This window comes from Chelonoidis abingdonii, chromosome 11, assembly GCF_003597395.2.
Source record: "Chelonoidis abingdonii isolate Lonesome George chromosome 11, CheloAbing_2.0, whole genome shotgun sequence".
Lineage (NCBI taxonomy): Eukaryota > Metazoa > Chordata > Testudines > Testudinidae > Chelonoidis > Chelonoidis abingdonii.
In genome coordinates this window covers 4,549,988-4,569,374 of record NC_133779.1, presented here as the reverse complement: position 1 = coordinate 4,569,374, position 19,387 = coordinate 4,549,988, and the positions used below count along the sequence as shown (strand labels likewise).

Here is a 19,387-nt window from a genome sequence, read left to right as displayed (position 1 = left end):
GCTTACAGACACTTTTTAAAGTAACATGCATTCTTTTTTGTACTAAGCATGAAGTTATCAAGAAGTAACAGTTGTTCTTTGTTTTGTATGCTGGGAACAGATGCTGGGAAGGTACAGTGATGACGTGACGTAAGTGATGATGCGACGGAATAGCTAATAAAAAGCAGTTTGAATTTGTGAAGGAGGGGCTGGTTCTGTATGGAGTGAGATGGGCAGTTCTCTGTTGTATGGCATGCTACAATAAAGAACTTGATAGTGGGATTCTTGCTGGTCATTGCCTGTCTCTTTGTGGTTGGACAACGAAACCTGAGCTGTCTGGGATAAGAGAGATCCCCGACAGAGGGAATCCCAATAAGGTGGGCCTAGTCCACTGGCTCTCAAACTTTTGTACTGGGGACCCCTTTCGCACAGCAAGCCTCTGAGTGTGACCCCCCCCTTATAAGTTAAAAACACTTTTAAATATATTTAACACCATTATAAAAGTTGGGGGCAAAGCAGGGTTTGGGGTGGAGGTTGACAACTCGCAACCCCCTATGTAATAACCTCACGACCCCCTGAGGGGTCCCGACCCCCAGTTTGAGAACCCCTGGCCTAGTCCATGACTGGGGTGCCCAGCTACTACCATAATGCACCCAATAGCAATAAAAATGCCCAGCTTTGCAACTCTATCTGCCTCTTCCCAGGCAGGTGATAAGGACAGAATCACCCTATTATCCCTGTTGCTCATAGGAAAGGAGGGGGAGAAGGCAGTTCCCTCCTCCATCCTGGTGAGAATGGCTTTGGGTAGGTGGCTGAAGGGAAGGGCAGAGAGCTCAGACAGCCGCAGCGCTACCGGTTCTTCTGCTGCAGGAAGCGGGCCGGCAGGTGGACAGGCAATCGGAGGGCTCAGCTATGCTAGAGGCCGGTGGCTCCAGCCCCAGCCCCAAATCCCACCACTGCGGGGGAAAACATGGCACCGATGATGTCACAACGGAGTTTGGTATCGCATCACCAAGTGCCGACATCACGACAGGGCGGTGTTGTGTCACCGGGCCATGACATCACAGTGTTGTGTCACCGGGCCATGACATCACAGTGGCGTCTCAAGACACCATGGCCACACAGACGTCATAGCATCATCGCCTCGGCGATGACATCACAAGGCAGCCTGAGCAGAGGATGACGTCACTACCTGGCACGGGCACGGAGTGGCGCAATATGGCCGGGGGAAGGTCATACGTTCCCCTCCCCCACCCTGCCGGCCACATGCAGGAGCCCTGCGCTCTGGCAGCCGCCGCTTTCGGGCCTCTCTTGTCCCTGCTTGCGGCCCGTAGCGGAGCGGCCGAGGCGCGCCTGCGCGAACGCCGCCCGGCCTAGGCGGAAGTGCTTCTGAGCCTGCGCAGTGCGCGGCCCGGGTCTGGCGCGGTTGCTATGGAGGCGGATGGGACGTACGAGCCGGGCTTCGTGGGGATCCGCTTCTGCCAGGAGTGGTGAGCGCTGGGGGGGCGGGGCCTGGACCCCCTCAAACCAGCCCGCCCCCCCCGGGGCCATCCCCCCCCGTCTCCCTTTGCACCCTGCGTCCCTCAGGCCCCCAAGCTCCTCGGGCCCCGCCCTACCAGGATCCCCCCCGCGTGAGCCCCCGCCAGGTTCCCCAGCCCCCACCCCTTCCCATGAGGGGATACCCCACCCGCGTGAGCCCGCGCCAGGTTCCCAGCCCTTTCCCACAGGATACCCCCCGCATGAGCCCGCCAGGTTCCCCAGCCCCCACTGCTTTGCCCCTCCCAGGATCCCCCCCGCGTGATTCCCCCCGCCAGTTCCCCAGCACCACGCGTTCTAAGTGGCTGAAAGTGGCCAGCTCAGACGGTTTGGGTAAGAGCAAAAAATAAAGTGGTGTCATTCTGATGCGACAAAGACATTACTACTTACCTTACAGTAATGCGAATTTGGAATCCTTTAGGCCAGCAGTAATCACGTCGCGGCTGCATATGTGCCTTGGATGCCCTCATGCCCCCTACAGCAAGGGTATAAGGGTGGAGCAGCAGCAACCACCATTACTTCCTTCACTAATGATTGAATATCCATGTAAGGATTCCAAGCCCAATTGGAAAGCAGAGCAGACCATGGTTCCATGGTGACAACAAAGGCATTTTGAAGAACTCCAATTTATTGGAACATAAGATAGCACCCTGTTTTAGCATGTCACATGGATCCCACTATAGGTGACTGACTAGCAGTTACCCTCAGGAAACAGGAGTCTTATCTAAATTACTGAGACACCTCTCCCAACAGAGCATCTATCTAGGAAACTGGACAGCGCAGCTAAGGAATTGATAAATAATGAACCAAATTCATAGTAGCTGTTCTAACAAATCTCAGAAACAGGTGACTCCCTGAAACAAGCTACAGATGTTGATTGAATGTGCCCTGTTTAATGCACAGGAAATCTTAAACACAATCCACCACTCCATATAGAGTTCTCTGATATGACAGAGTTGGCCCTATATATGTGACTTTTGTAACAAGTCTATCTAAGCAATTTAGAGAATGTTTCCTGATAAATAAAAACGTATAGCCCTAGAAACATCCTAGTTGTGTGGCGTTACCTCTATAAGAAAGTCTATGAGGTTAGGAAAAAATGTTGTAAGCATATGCTGTTCATATGGAATTCTAAAACCCATTTGGCAAACATTCTGATCCAGCTGAAAGGATTCTGTCCCGAAACCTGTTCTTATGAAACACAGCAATTAGAGGCAGCCTTCACAGCCTGTATTTCAGTTCACTGTGAGAGCTGATGTGATGCTATCAAAACATGTCTTAACAGAAAAATGATATGACATTATGGACATGCGTTCAGAAAAGATGCAATCCTATATTCAAGTCTCAGATAGAAAGCTCTTAAATGATGGAAATGATGAATCAGGCCATTAAATAAATTAGATACAACACTGGGTCAGAGAAAATCAATGACCTGCTCTAGCAGCGAGATATGCTGATAGAGCAACTAGATGAAACTCTAACAAAACTAAATAAAATCCTGAGTGTTTCAAAGACAATAAGTAGTCATTATATTCTGAACACAAGAGTCCAGTGATGCACATGATCCACTTATGAGAAGCATTTCCATTTAACTAAGTAATTCTTTCTGTTTGGAACAAGCCTCCTGTACAGCCATTGAATATCAGAACCATCCAACCTGAGTCTTTGAAAGAATTAGGGAAAATCCTTAATTGTCCCTAGCAGACACTTAGTTTGATCTGTTCAAAGGACAAATAACAGCACATTTTAAGAAACTCCACAGGTAAAATCCGTGTTGCACCTGACTGGCTGATAAACAGATCCACCAGCAACCTAGGCAGCCATCAATGCAAGCTGTCCTGATGACAGAGAAAGAAAGAGAGAGAGGAGGAGAGAGAGATAGGAAGGAAGGAAGGACAAAGGGAATCTGAGATTTACCAAAAAAGTGGGGAGAAGGGGAGCAGTAAGAAAGGGAAAGGACGATGAAAACCACAACTAGAAAAATACACTGTTCCTCACCATGTATTATCAAACTCATCCAAAGCCATTAAAGTTAATTTCAATTTTGGATCTGGTTCCAGACTATTCTGGTCTAAGATAGGATTCATTAGGTCATTAATGCATCAGTTTCCAACATGAAACATTATTCTTACTAGATACATTAAGAACACATTATTCTTTATATAACTATTTTTCTTGTCAAATATAAGAACTGTACCATTGTGTAAAAATAATGAGTTCATTAAGAAATTTTTGCACTGAAAATAATCCTTACATTCTCCTGAAAATAGAACATTCTTTGTTACTGCACCAGACAAGTCAGGCAAGTAGAAAATAGCTTGAAAGCTGCAGTCTGATCAGCTGAACAAAAGCATTCCAATCATATAATTATTTCAATAACAACAAGTTGAAAATAAGCAAGTCTATCACCAGATCATCTAAGCTATTCACAACCTTTAAAAGATTTAACACTGTTTTACGTAATCCAAGACAAAGACACTTCGGGTTGCTTTTCAATAAAAGAGGGGGTGAGGGAGAGAAGATTTTAAGTTTATGAGTTTAGGAACCCTTTTAAAGGCTGGAAGCCTGACTTTATAGAGTGGTTCAGAGCTAGAACAGTGAAGTGGCTAAGGATGTTAAAAATATGAATGTGAATTTTACATTTTAAAATTGGCATTACTAATAAGCACAGAATAATATAATGCCTGTGCGCTGAGCATCCGTGAAAGAATTTCCATCTGGCCATTTATCTGACCAGTGCCTCTGCACCTGGAAAGTGGACGATGCTTCTCATCAAACACCTGCTCCATGGAAAGACATTTCACTGTTTGTAAACACTGAGATGAGCAATTTCCCAATAACTAAAGTTTCCCATTGTTTCTAGTGGAAGAAATACTAATGGCTAAGTAGTTCCCAAGGAATGTGGTGGTTTTTCCATAACTGAAATGTTCTTAGAAGAAAAAATATATTATCAGATTGATTTGTACAGTCTCATCTCACCGGCAAATACTTAACAATCTCTCCAGAGGAACTACTTAGATACTGTGGGTCCAACTCTGCTCCCACGGACATTATGGCAAAATTCGCATTTACCAACAGGGCAGAGTCAAGCCGTATTAATATGTCACATACAAGTATTAGATCTTAACCCTCCTAACTCTGTCCCATTATATGGGAATCGAATATTACATCCTCCATTACTTGACTTTTCCGTCTTCACTCGAGAGATCTGTTGTTAGCCCGCGTCTTTTGCTCCTGTTCAGGCCGGTGTGGAAGAAATCAAGTTGTTATCTAGGACTCACCGTTCAATTACTACTTCTCTTGCAGGATTTTCTCTTTCTTCTTAAACACAAAAGGAATACAACACTGAATCAGGTGTCTTTAAATTCACTAAATACACCAGAAAATCTACAAAAGGTCCTTTTTTGATCCTCACTTCAGGTGCAGGAATGTGCAGCGTGGTATGTGAGGATATATACTATCTAGAATTCAATCTCTCAAATGTCAGAAATTATGTAAAAAGTGGAGTACTGGAAGCAGAAACGATATAGTAAGTGCTATATTTTCTGTTCGCTAGAAAAACTTTCTGCAGACTTTTCCCCTGCAAACAGATCTGTACATATAAGGGTAAGGACGATTAACAAATGGCCATGCCATAACTGGTTGAATTACATGATAGAGAATTGATGACGTAAATTAACTGTGACTTGTTTTCTTTTGGATCCTGCAATACACAGAGCAAAGTGCGTAATAAACCCAATAATAAAAATCCTTCACTTGTGGCCATCCTTACTTAATATTATGAAATATAGTGGTTGCTACAATCAGAATCTTGCTAATATTCATGATACAAGAATTGTAACAATTATTTCACAGCTAGAGGGTTTATTTAGAACCTAACTGTGTCCTGGCCTATGACACACAAATGGAGTAAAATGTTAAAATTAAGGGTCATACTCCAATTGTTTTTCGTTACTTAGGGTAAGGGTGACTTGGCCTCTTATGACATATATTTATTTTGGCTTTCATGGAAGCAAAAGCTTTTTGTACATTTTCTTGTCGTGTGTGGTGTGTTCTTTTCCTCCCCTCACTGTCTTTCCAACAGGTTCAAATTGCCCCAATAATAGGCCTACCAAATCACGGCCCGAAAAAATACGTGACGGACCGTGAAACTGCCCTGCCCAACCCTGAAATCAGGTCTTTTTGTGTGCTTTTACCTATCTATATAGATCTTCATGGAGAGACCAGCATTGCTCAATTGGGGGTCCTGACCCAAAAGGAGTTGCAGAGGGCGGTCACAAGACTTATTTAGAGGGTCGCGGTATTCGCACCCTTACTTCCTGTGGCTTTGCACCCTTTTTTTTCAAAGAGCGGAAAAATAATTGGTTTTTCCGGTAAAAAAAAGCAGCCCCGGGCCCTTATTGGCTGGCACAACACTCTGAGGTAGACCTTGCAGCAGCAATGCAGAAGTAAGGATAGCACTACATATCATGCAACCTTACTCCTCCCGCTGCTGCTTCAGAGGTGAGGCGGTCGCATTTACTGGTGGCCACGCCTGCAGACAGCAGGCGCAGAAGTAAGGTGGCAACACCATACCCTTCAACCCACAGTGCAGAACGTAAGGTGCAGTACCGCAACCCCCTCACAACTCTTTCTTTGGTCTGGACCCGCATACAATCCCTTAAATACAACTGACCATGATTTTGGTAGAATAGAATAATAGAATGTTAAATCTGAAACCTAAAGATGATCAAGTCTGCAGCATACTGAACACTGAAATTGTGTGGTAATGTAAATAACTGAATTTGAATATTCAACAACACACAGAGATATGTACCTATTATTATTCATTTTTGTATTTAATTAAATCCTCGATCATAAAAAGCACCTGGGAACATGCTTGCAGAACTTTCAGAGAGCCACAGAATCTAAAGATCATATTAGAAAAATTGAATCCAGCTTGCTGCAAAGCACACAGGGCCTGCTATACACACACTTCTGAAATGAAATTTTAAATACCCTATCTTGTCCCCCAAATATATAATGCTGGAATACACATCAACTTGCAGAACACAGACTTGGCCACAGAGAAATGAAATTTCAAATTTCAAAACTAAATGGACCTCAATATGCAAAACAAAGGTTTTAGACTTTTTATAATAAGATGGTAACTACAGAGACATCACCATAAGAAGAAAATGTGGTGCACTTCATGGTCCACAAGCTCCACTAAAATAACTGGAAGTCTCTTTGTGCTCTCTTGCTTCTCCAATGGACAGTACTGTAAGTACAAGGCAACTTAAATCTTTCGAGAAATACAACTGCAGAGATTGAAAACCTAGATGGCTCAGTAGGATTGAGAAAAGGAAACTAAGTCTTTTACCTTCTATAGGTCACTAGTTAAGATTTAGCTCAGGTAAAGAATGAACAGAAAGCCATTACCAACCTGCAGGCTGTGTTGGTTCAATATCGAATAAGCATTGGTGTTCTCATTCCAGTTCCTTGTGGACATTAATACAGAACCCATCACAAAAACACTGCTCATGACTGCACCTACTGGAATCCTGAGATATGACTCAGCAGAGTGGCAAAGAAATTTGAAATGAGCATGAAGACTGACACTACCCTTTCATCTAGAGGTGGTCGCTCCAAAAGAATAAGATCACGGTGGTGTGGGGAAGCTACACTGCCTTGGCTGTAAACTGTTCCTGTAAAAAAAGGATTTCAGTCTCGCAAAACTGTCACTCTTGCACCTCTCGGAACATAACCTTCATAAAATAAGTTTAAATCCAAACTGTAGAGACATCGTTTCCTTTCTTGTCAGAACGCCAAACAAAAACTCTACAGTATCTAAAAGATATTTAATCCTGATGAAAGACATAAATGAAAATATCCCAAGACTAAAAGCAGCAATACAAATAAACTAATAATAGCAAGAAAAGCCAATGAACAAGAAAGGTCTGGCAAAATCACAATCAATAAACTTGAGTTAAGTGTCTGTCAACAGCACTCAACGAATAAAATTGCACAATATGATGTCCATTGTTCTATGTGCTTTATCTCACTCACTCTCTCACGTAAAGATTCGGTTAACAATCAAATACGCAAAATTATCCAATTGTATTATCAAATCTGCATCATACTGAAACTAATATGGCAATCGTCACAGGATATCACACAGAATGTCTGTTTTTTAGATTTCAGAAACCATAGAATAAAAATGCAAGTTAATGAATGGTTATAATGATTCAAAGGAGAGGATGCAACTGGCAGGACAGAAAAGGAAAGAGCGTAATTTATGATGTCTACCAGACCCGAATTAAAATAAGTTTGGGTAATAACTTACTTCGGTCAATGTGTTTGTAATGTTTCAAGTTTTAACTTTTTATATTACTGGGACGTATAATCGTTAAAAAAAAAAAAACTATATTAAAACTGCCTCTACAAAGTGTTAAAAATGTTTATTACAGGGATCAGTCCTGATCTAAACGACATCCTTTTTGTAATTAGTTCTCTGTGATATCAAGACTGGTGGGCTTGTTAACTCTGATATTAACTTTAAAACAGTCATACCAACATCTATTGACTTATAATGGAAACTTAGACATTATGTAGCTTATAAGATAAGCCCAATGTCATCAGAATTTTATTGAACTATATTTTAGTTATCTTTCATGTAAGTAAATAGATGCGCTTGAACTTTTCTGGGGGGAAGTTTGAAACCCCCTCCAAAGCCACACTGTGATGTGAGTGAATGGTACTATGACTCGATGTCAGAATTAAGTATTTTTAAAGGATATCTCTCTCACCACTCTCTCACTCGCTCACACGCACTCCTATACACTCTACCTATCTCTTAATTTAATATTATAATATACAGGTATGGAATATTTGTATACACACCACACCGTACGCACTGAAAGAGTCTTGATTTACCATGGTAACCACAGACTACTTTGTGTGTCACGAGAAGCTTGCAGTATAGCCCAGAAATATAACTCATAGCATGCAATGTTTATGCCACTGGGACACTAAAAAGTGCGTCTCTTGGACAGAAGACAAGACCACAATACTATCTGAAACATGGAATTTATATTTAAAGGGAAGACTGTAAAGATAAATTAGAGATGAATATTTTAAGAATTAAAAAAGGGATGGGGGGATTTTAAAAACCTAAATCATCAGAACTTCTCTCTTTTTTTTTTAAATTCTAATGAACTGGTTTTTGTTTTGGACGTAAACATTTCCCCTGAAGGTTGCCACCTTGTTCCATAAAAAGATAGTTAAGGAGATTTAATAGACCGAAGTTACTTTATATCTCTTTTGACGTGTAAGGGTTACAAGTTCAGTAAGCCTCGGCTGTCACTGATCAGAGGACAACCAGGGGACAGGATACCTTCTCCAAAATCTTGAGGGAGGCAAGTTTTTGTGTGTCCTGTTAGTTTTTGTGTTGTTCTCTCTGGGTTCTGAAGAGTGACCAGATAGTGCAAGCCCAGTTTCTCCAATCTCTCCCAATAAGGCTCTTACAAGTTCTGACATGAGTAACTAGGTAGATAAGGGCGAGTTAGGCTTATGTTTTGTTTTTTTATTTGTAATGTGTATTTGGCTGGCAGGAGTCAAATGGTATTTGGCTGGAGGAGTTCAAAGGTATATTTGGCTGGAAGGAGTTCCAATTGTATTTTTGCTGAAAGGATTTCATAATTTGTACTTGTTACTTAAGGCCTGGGAGGGTATTCGCCAGTGTCTATAGCTGAAAGACCCCCTGTGACTATTCCATCTTAAATTTACAAAGATAATTTTTACCTGTTTTCTCTCTTTAATTAAACAAGCTTTTCTTGTTTAGAACCATGATTGTTTTTATTATTCTGGTTGAAGACCCCAGGGGCTGGGTTGGCATCCCCAGGGAATTGGTGAGCGGAGAAAGGACCCGGAAGGGCGAGAGAAAGGTTAATTTCTTTGTGTCCACCGATTACTTTACTGCTTTCTTATTGAGGACAGTCTGGGAGGGGGGATAAGAGAAGGAGGGAGGAAGGTGAATTTTCCTACTCCTGTTTTTAGAATTCAAGGAGTTTGACATCACAGTGTTCTCCAGGGTAACGCCCCAGGGAGGGGAAAGCCGGGAGTGCACAACGGCGGGGGAATAGGGTTTCTTTCACCTTGTGCTTAAAGATCAGAGGGATCTCGGTTACTCGGGGAGATGCCCGGTCCCATCCCGTTCCTCTCCAACATCTCGCAAGGTTTTGCGGGGACCTTGAAGTTGTACAAGCCACCTGGACATGTCTGGTTGGGTGCGCGCTACAGGTTCTCTAAAGATTGGCTAATAAGCTTACGAGAATTCTGCTGGTTACCGCCTTCCCATCTTTTGGATGCTAAGCGTTCAGTACAGTGGAGTAATTAATGCCAGACAAATCCTCAAAGTATTTTGCTTGTCTAGACAGTCATGGTCTCAAACCATGGGCCCTTGCGGAGCTTTATTTCCTGCAGTCGTAGCCACAAGATGCCACTAACCCCGGCACCAGCCTTCCACCCTCCCCCCTGCAGCGCGCAAGTTGAACGCATGAAATGACTCCGTCCCTGCTCCTCTGCCTACCTTCAGTGCTTCCTGATGCCAAACCACTGTCTGCGTGCTTAGGACCTTTTCCAGAAGTGAGAGGGAGGAGTGGGAGGTCAAGCCGTGCAAGGGGAGGCGGCGAGAAGAGGACAGGCCAGGGATTGGGGTTTGGAAACAGGGGCACGGGAGAGGTGGAGCTGGGGCAAGGACTTTGGGGAAGGGGTTGGAATAGGGTTGGGAAGAAGTGGGACCGAGAGGGCAGGGGCGAGCCTCATGGAAGGAGTGGAAGGTGTGGGGAGAGGCCAGGGGCCAGGGGGGGCTTTGTATGTTTGTATGAAAAGGTTCAGTAATGCGGTCCTTGTGGTGATTTGATTTGAGATCCCTATGCTAGAGCAGCAGATGTCAAAAGTGAAAAATCAATTATTGTTTAGTAGATATGCAAATTTAAATAAGTTTTAACAATACAACAATTTCCACAGTAAAGAAAATGTTAACATATAGATAATTTTACAGTTCCTTTAAGTCAGTGCTATATCCTGCACAATGGTGCTGAACAAATTCCTAGACACATTAGTTGCATGGTATCTAAGAACATAAGAATAGCTAACGGGTGTAAGACCAATGGTCCAATTAGCCACTGATCCTGGCCAGTGCCAGATGCTTTCATAGGGAATTGAAAGAACTGAATCATTTCAAGTGATCCATCTCCTGTGGGCTAGTCCCAGCTTTGGCAGTTCAGAGATTATAGGGACACCCAGACCATAACTATAGTCGCTGATGGACTAGCTGAATCGGTTTGGAGCATTGGCTTGCTAAACCAGAATTGTGAGCTCAATCCTTGAGGGGCCATGTTAGGGGAATCTGGGGCAAAAACAATAGTTGGGGATAAGTCTCCCTTTTGAGGCAGGGGGTTGGACTAGATGATCTCCCTGACGTTCCTTCCAACCTGATATTCTATGATTCTACCTCCAAGATTTATGTAATTCCTTTTTTGAACCCAGTTATACTTTTGGCCTTCACAACATCACCTGAACAAAGTCCACAGTTTGGACTGGTGCATTGTATGAAGAAGTATTTCCTTATGTATGTTTTAACACTGCTGCTGATTAATTTCATTGGGTGACCCCTGGTTATTTGTTATGTGAAAGGGTAAACAACACTTCCTTATTCATTTTCTCCCCTATTAATTATAGACTCTCTAACATATCCCCACTAGCCATCTCTTTTTCTAAAACAGTCTCAGGTTTTTTTAATCTCGCCTCATATGGAAGCTCATTTTTTATTCTTCCTGTGCCTTTTCCATTTCTATGTATCTTTTCTGAGATGGGCAACAGAACTGCATGCAGTACACAGGCGTAGGGTACCAATGTATTTATAATGTAGCATTACAATATTTTCTTGTTTACTATCTCTCTCTTCTATGGTTCATAACACTCTTTTTTGAACTGCTGCTGTAGATGGAATAGATGCTTCAGAGAACTATCCATGATGATCCAGATCTGTTTCTCAAGGTTAACAGCTATTTAAAACCAAACATTTTATATGTATCGCTGGATTATGTTTCTAATGTGAATTACCTTTGGCACTTTATCACACTGAATGTCATCTGCATTTTGTTTGCTAGTTCACCTAGCTTTCTGAGACAATTTTGATTAAATTTTAAACTTCACTGCATCTTTACATAGTATTTTAACTATAATGCAGAATTATAAGCTGCCATTTTTAACACTTCACTTTAACCCCCCGCATGAGCCCCCACAATCCACCCGTCACCCCACAATCACAAACCCACCTTGTAGCTGCAGTAAAGAGGGGGAGGGGAAAAGCTTGGGAAGTGTCACTATCCTGTGCAGGGACCTTGCTCCTCACTGTTGTCCTTTGTGTCTGTAACAGCAACAACATGCTGTACCCCAAGGAAGACAAGGAGAACAGGATCCTGCTCTACGCGGTGAGTTTCGAACCCGAGGCCAAATTCAGCCCTGCTCGGAGCCCTGGAATGTAGCAGAGTTGGTCCAATTTCATACCGACACAGCTGTTCGTTTAGTGTGAGGGAGAAATGGCGGAGGCGAGGGCTGAGCTTGGCTTCCCAAGGGGAAGAAACCGCTTTGAAAGATCCTAGTGTTTAACCTCAGATGCACCTGGGCTGCTTTCTGCAATAGCCTGGTGCGGATTTTGTTGTCAGATGGAGCTTGCTGTGGGAATACTTGGCCTTATCCTGCGCTCCCCTTCCAGGTCTGAGCCCACCATCCCAGTCCTTTCCTTCTGAGAAAGCAGGGTGGGATTTCCTACGGTACTGATCCTCTAAGGTATTTCAATAACTCCTGTTGATTAAGTGCCTAAATACCTTTGAGATCTGAGCTTGAAGTGATTTAGGAGTGCAAATCCCATTGAATTTCAGTAGGATCGATGCTCCTAAATCACTTAAGCTCTTCATACTCCCTCCAATCCCAACAGAGGGAAGAGGTGATTCTTGTACTTGACGTGACCGTTGCATTGATTTTTATAAGGGTTAACTGGGGCTCATTAAACGACTAGTCACTGCTGTGTGTTAGGAAATGGTATGTATTTGTGGAGAGGTTTTCTCTGATTCCTACTAGCTTTTCCTCTTCATTTTACTTCCTCTCCCTCCAATCTCTTTTTCCTCCTGGTTATGGAGGGCTGAGGATTGCTTCCTCCTCTGATACGGGTATCCAGATCCCACAGCAATGGGTGTGTTAGGAATAGCTAGATTGGTGGCGAACTTTGGCTGAGGTGTTGCGCTCTTCCTTCTTCGCTCCCAGTTTCTGTCTGTGCAGGAATAATGAGTCAAGCTGTAATATTCCTTTCTCCACACACATGTGCGCTATGCCTCTGTGCTTCCTGTTTTGCCTAAATTTCAGGGTTATATTTAGAAGGGTTTAAGTAGAGATTTCCTGCCAGGAAAAGCAGTGAGAAATAAAGGGTATATCTTTACTGTTACCCTGCCTCTTCCCCAGGTTTTAGCCCCAACCTGCCCTTACCATCTATTCAGAAAAATCTCTGACCCAGGTCTGGAAATGCATTAAGTCCGGGCTAGCTGGAATGGTTGGAGAGGGGATGTTAGAGCTGGGCGCTTCTTTCACTTGGGTTGGAACTTATCTACTTTGCAAAATCACTGTCCTGCTGGTAGTCCTCCAATGCCCTTCCCACAATACCCCTGTGAAGGACAGACTGGTTCTCCTGCAGTTAACACAATTGATTCGGATTCTTTCCCAGCGTGTCTCAGTATGAAGACCCACGGGACCTGCCCCAGACAGACACAGGCGAGTACACAAAGAGCGAGGACACAGTAACACGGGTAGGGTGTGGGGTTGCTTGCACCTGATCTAGGCCAAGTTTGGTGCTCAGATGTGGGAACCAGTCACCTGGGCTAACTGTGCTGTGAAGACCTACCCTTAGGTTTGTCATGTGAGGAGGTGCATCTAATTGCTTATATTAGCGAGCCTGAACAGAACTTACTTCAGTAGCAACTCCGATTGGATATCCCCATTCTAGGGTACATTTTATTTCTCTCTCGGTTTCCTTCCCAAGTGTCGAAACTGCGATTACCAACAGGAAGCCGACAACAGCTGCATCTATGTCAATAAGATCACCCACGAAGTAGAGTGAGTATGAGAGGGCTCATACCTGGTGCTGAGCAAAGTCTGTGGCCATTCCAAGCCGTTGATGGTCCCCTTCCCCATTTACCGAGCTGTTGATTAAACACACCTCTCATGGAGGGAATGTGGTGCTGTGGTCAGAGCCAATGGCTGGAGCAGTAACTGCACTATCCTAGTTGTAAGCGTAACTGTGGCACCATGAATAAAAGTTTATAAAACGTTATAATCCTTTATAACAAATGTTAATGAGCAAAGATGTAAAAGGAAGACAGACGAAAATAGTTTAAACCCCTTATTAATACAGTGTCAGAACTGTGTTAAGGTTATGTCCGGTAAAGAAAAGAAATGAATGGACTAAAATTGGTGTAGGGTTGGAAGTCAGCAATTCCCAGCTTTAGTCTTGGCTTTGGGAGTGAGCATGGTCTAGTTGTCAGAAACAGGGGACTGGGAGCCGGGACTTCTGGGTTCTCTTTGTGGTTCTGGGTGTGAGTGTGCTGTAATGGTTAATGCAGGGGAAGGTGTGTCAGGACTCCTGGATTCTGTCGCTAGCTCTGCCATGCAGTGTGATGTTGGGCTGGTGTCCCTCTCCCCGTTGAATGGGGGCAGCCCCATCGATTGGAGGGGTCATCATAGAAGATTAGGGTTGGAAGGGACCTCAGGAGGTCATCTAATCCAACCCTCTGCTCAAAGCAGGGCCAATCCCCGGACAGATTTTTACCCCAGTTCCCTAAATGGCCCCAAGGATTGAACTCACAACCCTGGGTTTAGCAGGCCAATGCTCAAGCCACTGAGCTATCCCTCCCTCCCGTGAAGCACTTAGACTTGGTGCTGCACTGTAGAGGGGAATATGGGTCCAGTTGCCTTGAAGGGTGACAAGCAGCCCTTTTACCTTATAGAAAAAGTCATAAGCAGCCAGCGGCTGGAAGTTTGAAGGTAGACAAATTCAGACTAGAAATAAGAAGCGTATTTTTAAGGGAGGGTAATTAACCATTGGAACAACTGGCCTAAGGACAGGATGGATTTTCCATCACTTGAAGTATTCAAGTCAAGACGGGATGTCTTTCCCGTAGATCTGTCAGTCTTAACACAGGAACTGTTGGGTGGAGTCGTATGATTATCACGGTCCCCGTCTGCCCTGAAGGCAGCTCATTACTCATAGATTCTTAGCTCCTAACAGGTCTGTTTTCACTGCAGTGAATTGACACAGATCATTGCGGACGTTTCCCAGGACCCAACTTTGCCCCGGACAGAAGATCACCCATGTCAAAAGTGAGTGTTAACCCCTTTGGAGCCTGCTGCCAGCCATTCTTTTAAGTGGTTGTGTGGAAATTGCCAGTGGCCTGAGGGTTATATTAACTGGTTAGCTCTGACATGCAAGATTTCCAAGAGTCAGAAGATAAACCAACACAGTCACTTATCTGGAAACCTCTAGCTACAGTCCTGCTGGTTCTCACACGCTAAGCAGGATTTCCTGGTGGGGAGATCTCCAAGGAAAACCCTGGCTGCAGCAGGCTCTGCTGTTCAGTAGGGAGGGCTGGCCCCTCCAAAGCAGCTTCATAGATCTAGAGCTGCCATTTCTCAGATACACATGTTAAACAGAGAGCCGCCCTACCTGTGACCATTAAAGATCCCAGGAAATGAATCAGCTGTGTGTGTCCAGGCTCGGGTAATTGTATTCTGTCTCCTTAAATTCCCCACACAGTTTTACTAGCAGGTGGGATTGTGTCTATTTCCTGGACTCCCCCTCTGGTTCCTGCCCCCTCCAGTTTTCCTAAAACCCCTGCCCGAGCCTGCACTTCTGCACTGCAATTCAGAGCTCTGCAGCCTGAGCCCTCAGGGGACTTTTATTGCAGTTCCTGGGATAGGAACTGTCTGTACAGAACCTAGCACCATGGGGCCTGATCTTGATTGGGCTTTAGCCAGAACTGTAAAAAACATGGTTAACAATAACATCATGTGTTTAACCACAAGACTCCCAGTGATCCCGCTGGTTCGTTCCCAGCTAAACACTGCTGCCGACCCAAATCCGTTCTCTCGGAGCTTACATCCCTACTCTGATTCAATGCTGACTTATCCCTTCTTTCCAGGTGCGGGCACAAAGAAGCAGTATTCTTCCAGTCTCACAGCGCAAGGGCTGAGGTGAGGAGATCTGCTCCTAGGTTTGGAATAACAGAGGTAGCAGTTAGGGTCTTATTTCCATGTACCTGCCTGTCTTGGGCCTATGTGGAGTGGTTTCAAAGTTGTAACAGGATCCATGGGCTGGAAGTTGAAGCTAGATGGACTAGGCTGCATCCCATCAAGGAACGGATTAGTCTGAGTGTGATGCACCTCACCATCAGCTGCCCTTAGCACGCGGAAGCTTGGTCTGTGCCTGCCAGGGCTTAGCTCTCCACCACCACCACCAGCCTCCCCTCTAGGCCTACGCCTTTTGCAGATTAACAACAGACACTGCAGTCCTCAAGCATCCCCCTGTGGTGTCCAACCCCTGATCCACTGAACGCTCACAGAATTCCCAGCTCCTCCCCTCAGTACATCACAGCATATCGATTACACCACAGAACACAGCTTTGCTCAACCCACAACACTTGATTTGTTTATAGAGAAAGCAAGAGTCAGTTTATTTAATGACGAACAGCGTCAAAGGACAGACATCAGAATTACTGGAAACAAAGGGTTACATAAAAAAATAAAATCATACCACCCATCCTAGAGCCTAAACTTAACTAAGACGATATTGTCGTGCCATAGAGCAAAAGCTCCCTCAGAATCCTTCCAGCTATTACACCCAGGCCTGGCTGGGATCTTCTGTTCATGAAACAAGCACCCGTTCCTCCTCTGTGGAGTTTGTCTTTATGGTTATAGTCCAAAACTCCATTGTCCGCACTTGCAAACAGGACAACCCTGTTTCATGGGTTTTCCTGCCAATGGACGTCCATTGTGACCCATACAGTATTCACTTTACGTGGAGGCAGACAGCTAGATAAACACCTTTGCCTGAAAGAAACCCATTTCTCACCTTTTCTGGTGACAGGCCCCAGGCCACAGACCGTAAAAACATGATGTTCAGTATAAATACGCAGCTCCTTGCATATTATGGGTGTGTACGTTTTGCAATGATTATGGACACCAGTGAGACACAGGCTTTTAGTAGAGACTTCGTGACACTCTTTGGAGAGCTAGTGAGATACCAGACCCAGGAGATCCCTGTAAACCTCCTGCATTTTAATACAACTAAATGTATCCATCTGGAAGCAGTGAATGCAGGTCATCCTTAGAGGATGGGGGACTCTATCCTGGGAAGCAGTGACACTGAAATAAACGTTGGGGGTGCAGAGGGATAAGCAGCTGACCTAGCTCGCAGTGCAGTGCTGGGACCAAAAGAGCCAAGGTGACCCTGGGATGCATAAATGGGAATCTCGTGTAGGAGCAGAGAGGTTACTTTCCCTCTGTGTTTGGCCCTGGTGCGACCACTGGTGGGATCCTGTGCCCGGTTCTGGTGTCCGCCATTCAAGGAGGATGTTGATGATAAATTGGGGTCAGAGAAAAGCCACAAGAATGATCAAAGGGTTAGAAAACATGGCTTATAGCGAGAGGCTCAAGGAGCTCGATCTATTTAGCATAACGAAGAGAAGGTGAAGGGATGACTTGAGGAGTCCCTCAGTACTGACAGGGCAAACAACTGGTTAATAAAAATGGGCTCTTCAGTCTAGCAGAGAAAGGTCTAACAGTCAGACTCAGACTGACGCTGGAGAGCCGCAGGTGGCTTGTTAGTGTCTCTTGCGGCTCTTTGCAGCACATATTAATTAACCAATCAGGATGCCTGTAATATGTTATTAGCTAATTGTAGTTGATAAAATAATGTGGTCATTTTGGTGAGAATTATATACAACTAAATATCCCCATCCTGCTGTTTCAACATGAATCTAGAGTACTACAGAAAGTGAAACAACGAATTCCCATGACTGTGGCTATTTCCGGTAATGTTGCTTATTAATTTGGCTCCTGAACCACTGAGGTTGGAGTATCCCTGGGCTAATATGCTCCAATGGCTGGAGGTTGAAGCTAGAGAAATTCAGGCTGGGAATAAGCATACACTGAACAGCAAGAGTAATTAGTCATTGGAACACGGGTCCTGGTGGAGTCTTCATCATGGACAATGTGTAAATCAAGATGAGGATGCGTTTCTAAGAGACCTGCCCTAGGAATTATTTTGGGGCTAGGATGGAGGTCAGACTAGATGATCACAACTGGCCCTCCTAGCCTTGGAATCTGAGTCTCTGTACCCTCTGCGAGTTAGCATCAAGATGTTCGTGGGCCACACTCAGTTGTTGCATTCTCCTGTTGTCTAGGACGCCATGAGGTTGTATTACGTATGCACTGCCCCGCACTGCGGCCACCGCTGGACTGAGTAAAGGGGCAGCTGTTTGAGACCTGACATCACCTCTGGCCCCCGGTTGTTAGAAACACTTGGGCTCTGTTCTCTTCTTGGAATAGCCTCTGCTCCTAGTTCTGCCCTGGGGTCATCGAACCGCGGTATTTTTGTTAATAAAAAGGTTTTATTTTTCAAGTCGCACCAGCACATATTTCTGTGAAATGGGGCCTGTTGTAGCCTAAGAGTGTGTCTTCACTACCCTATTAACTAGAGAGACCTGCCTCTCAGGAGAGAGGACACAACCCCTTCGGCAGGATTAGTCACCTTGCTCTGCTTTATCATTAGATGGAATTACCATGGAATTAGTGTGGTAAGTTTGTCCTAGCTTGAGCCAAACCAGAATAATTACATTCCACCTCTGTACATTCCCGCATGTAACAGGAAATGCAGAGAATGTCCAACCCCTGCTTCACTGTGCCACTCTGGGATCCTGCCCCCTACGGGCACATCCTGTGGTAGGTAGGACTGCAGGAAGCTGCTCAAGGGCAGCTAAGATGAAAGTGGGATGAACTCAGCAATTAAAGGAAACCAGTTCTGGGGGTGGCCTGCTCCAAATTTGTGTCTGTGGCATTTATTCCCAGCAGCAGCAAGGCCTGGCTCCAACTCGGACCTGTGACCGATACCAAACTCACTTTGGGAAGAGGCGGCAGATCCAGGGCACAAGACCCTGTTGGTGGTGGGACTCCACCTCACAAAGCTACAAACCTCCCTCTCTCCTGTTCTCTGCCTGTGGCACACAAGAAGTTAGGCTCCTGTTAGTCTAACGCGGGTACCTGGTGGCCTTTGTGGGGGCTGTGATATGCACAGGTCAGCTGATCAGAACAGTCCCTTCTGACCTTACATTTGAGGCTAACCCTCGACGGGCACAACCAGGGACACAAGCTGAAGACTCAGCTGATTAAACGGTATAAACCAGTGGCACTTAAAGGCTCTGGGTAAAGCTGGAAAAAGTTCAATAGGATTTTATTACTAGACCAATGACTAGAGATTCCACAGACTAGAACAGAAGGATCAAGGGAAGATTTGGGCTCCGAGGAAAGGTACACACCTCATTGTCACGTGTGGGTTTTGTGTTTTTTAGAAGCCCTCCCTTTGTCTCTAATCTGTTTTCCTTCTTTACCACCACTCCTGTTACACTACTGTACCCTTTGCGTGACCAACGGCTGCCTGGGATGCTCAGTACACATCAGGCTGCTCTAGTCGTTCAGTCGATTCCCATGCTTTCAGGATGAGGGCAACGTATGGCTATAGATCAGAGATGCTAGTTAAATTAACAGTCACGCTAGATCCCCT

At 44.7% G+C, this 19,387-nt stretch overlaps 1 protein-coding gene across 1 annotated transcript; it reads left to right on the top strand.

Moving 5' to 3' along the window:
- The first annotated feature begins 1,351 nt into the window (after positions 1-1,351).
- POLR2I (RNA polymerase II subunit I) lies at positions 1,352-18,229 on the top strand. Its single transcript, XM_032776214.2, has 6 exons — positions 1,352-1,469; positions 11,939-11,993; positions 13,595-13,668; positions 14,857-14,931; positions 15,750-15,801; positions 18,012-18,229. The coding sequence occupies exons 1-6, from the start codon at positions 1,411-1,413 to the stop codon at positions 18,072-18,074; spliced, it is 378 nt and encodes a 125-aa protein (XP_032632105.1). The 5' UTR covers positions 1,352-1,410; the 3' UTR covers positions 18,075-18,229.
- Positions 18,230-19,387: the final 1,158 nt, after the last annotated feature.

Excerpts from the sequence above, each read along its gene's own strand:
- POLR2I (XM_032776214.2), top strand. The coding sequence starts at position 1,411 with ATGGAGGCGGATGGGACGTACGAGCCGGGCTTCGTGGGGATCCGCTTC. Across the intron at positions 1,470-11,938 it reads ATCCGCTTCTGCCAGGAGTG|CAACAACATGCTGTACCCCA; the intron begins GTGAGCGCTGGG and ends TGTCTGTAACAG. Across the intron at positions 11,994-13,594 it reads ACAGGATCCTGCTCTACGCG|TGTCGAAACTGCGATTACCA; the intron begins GTGAGTTTCGAA and ends TTCCTTCCCAAG.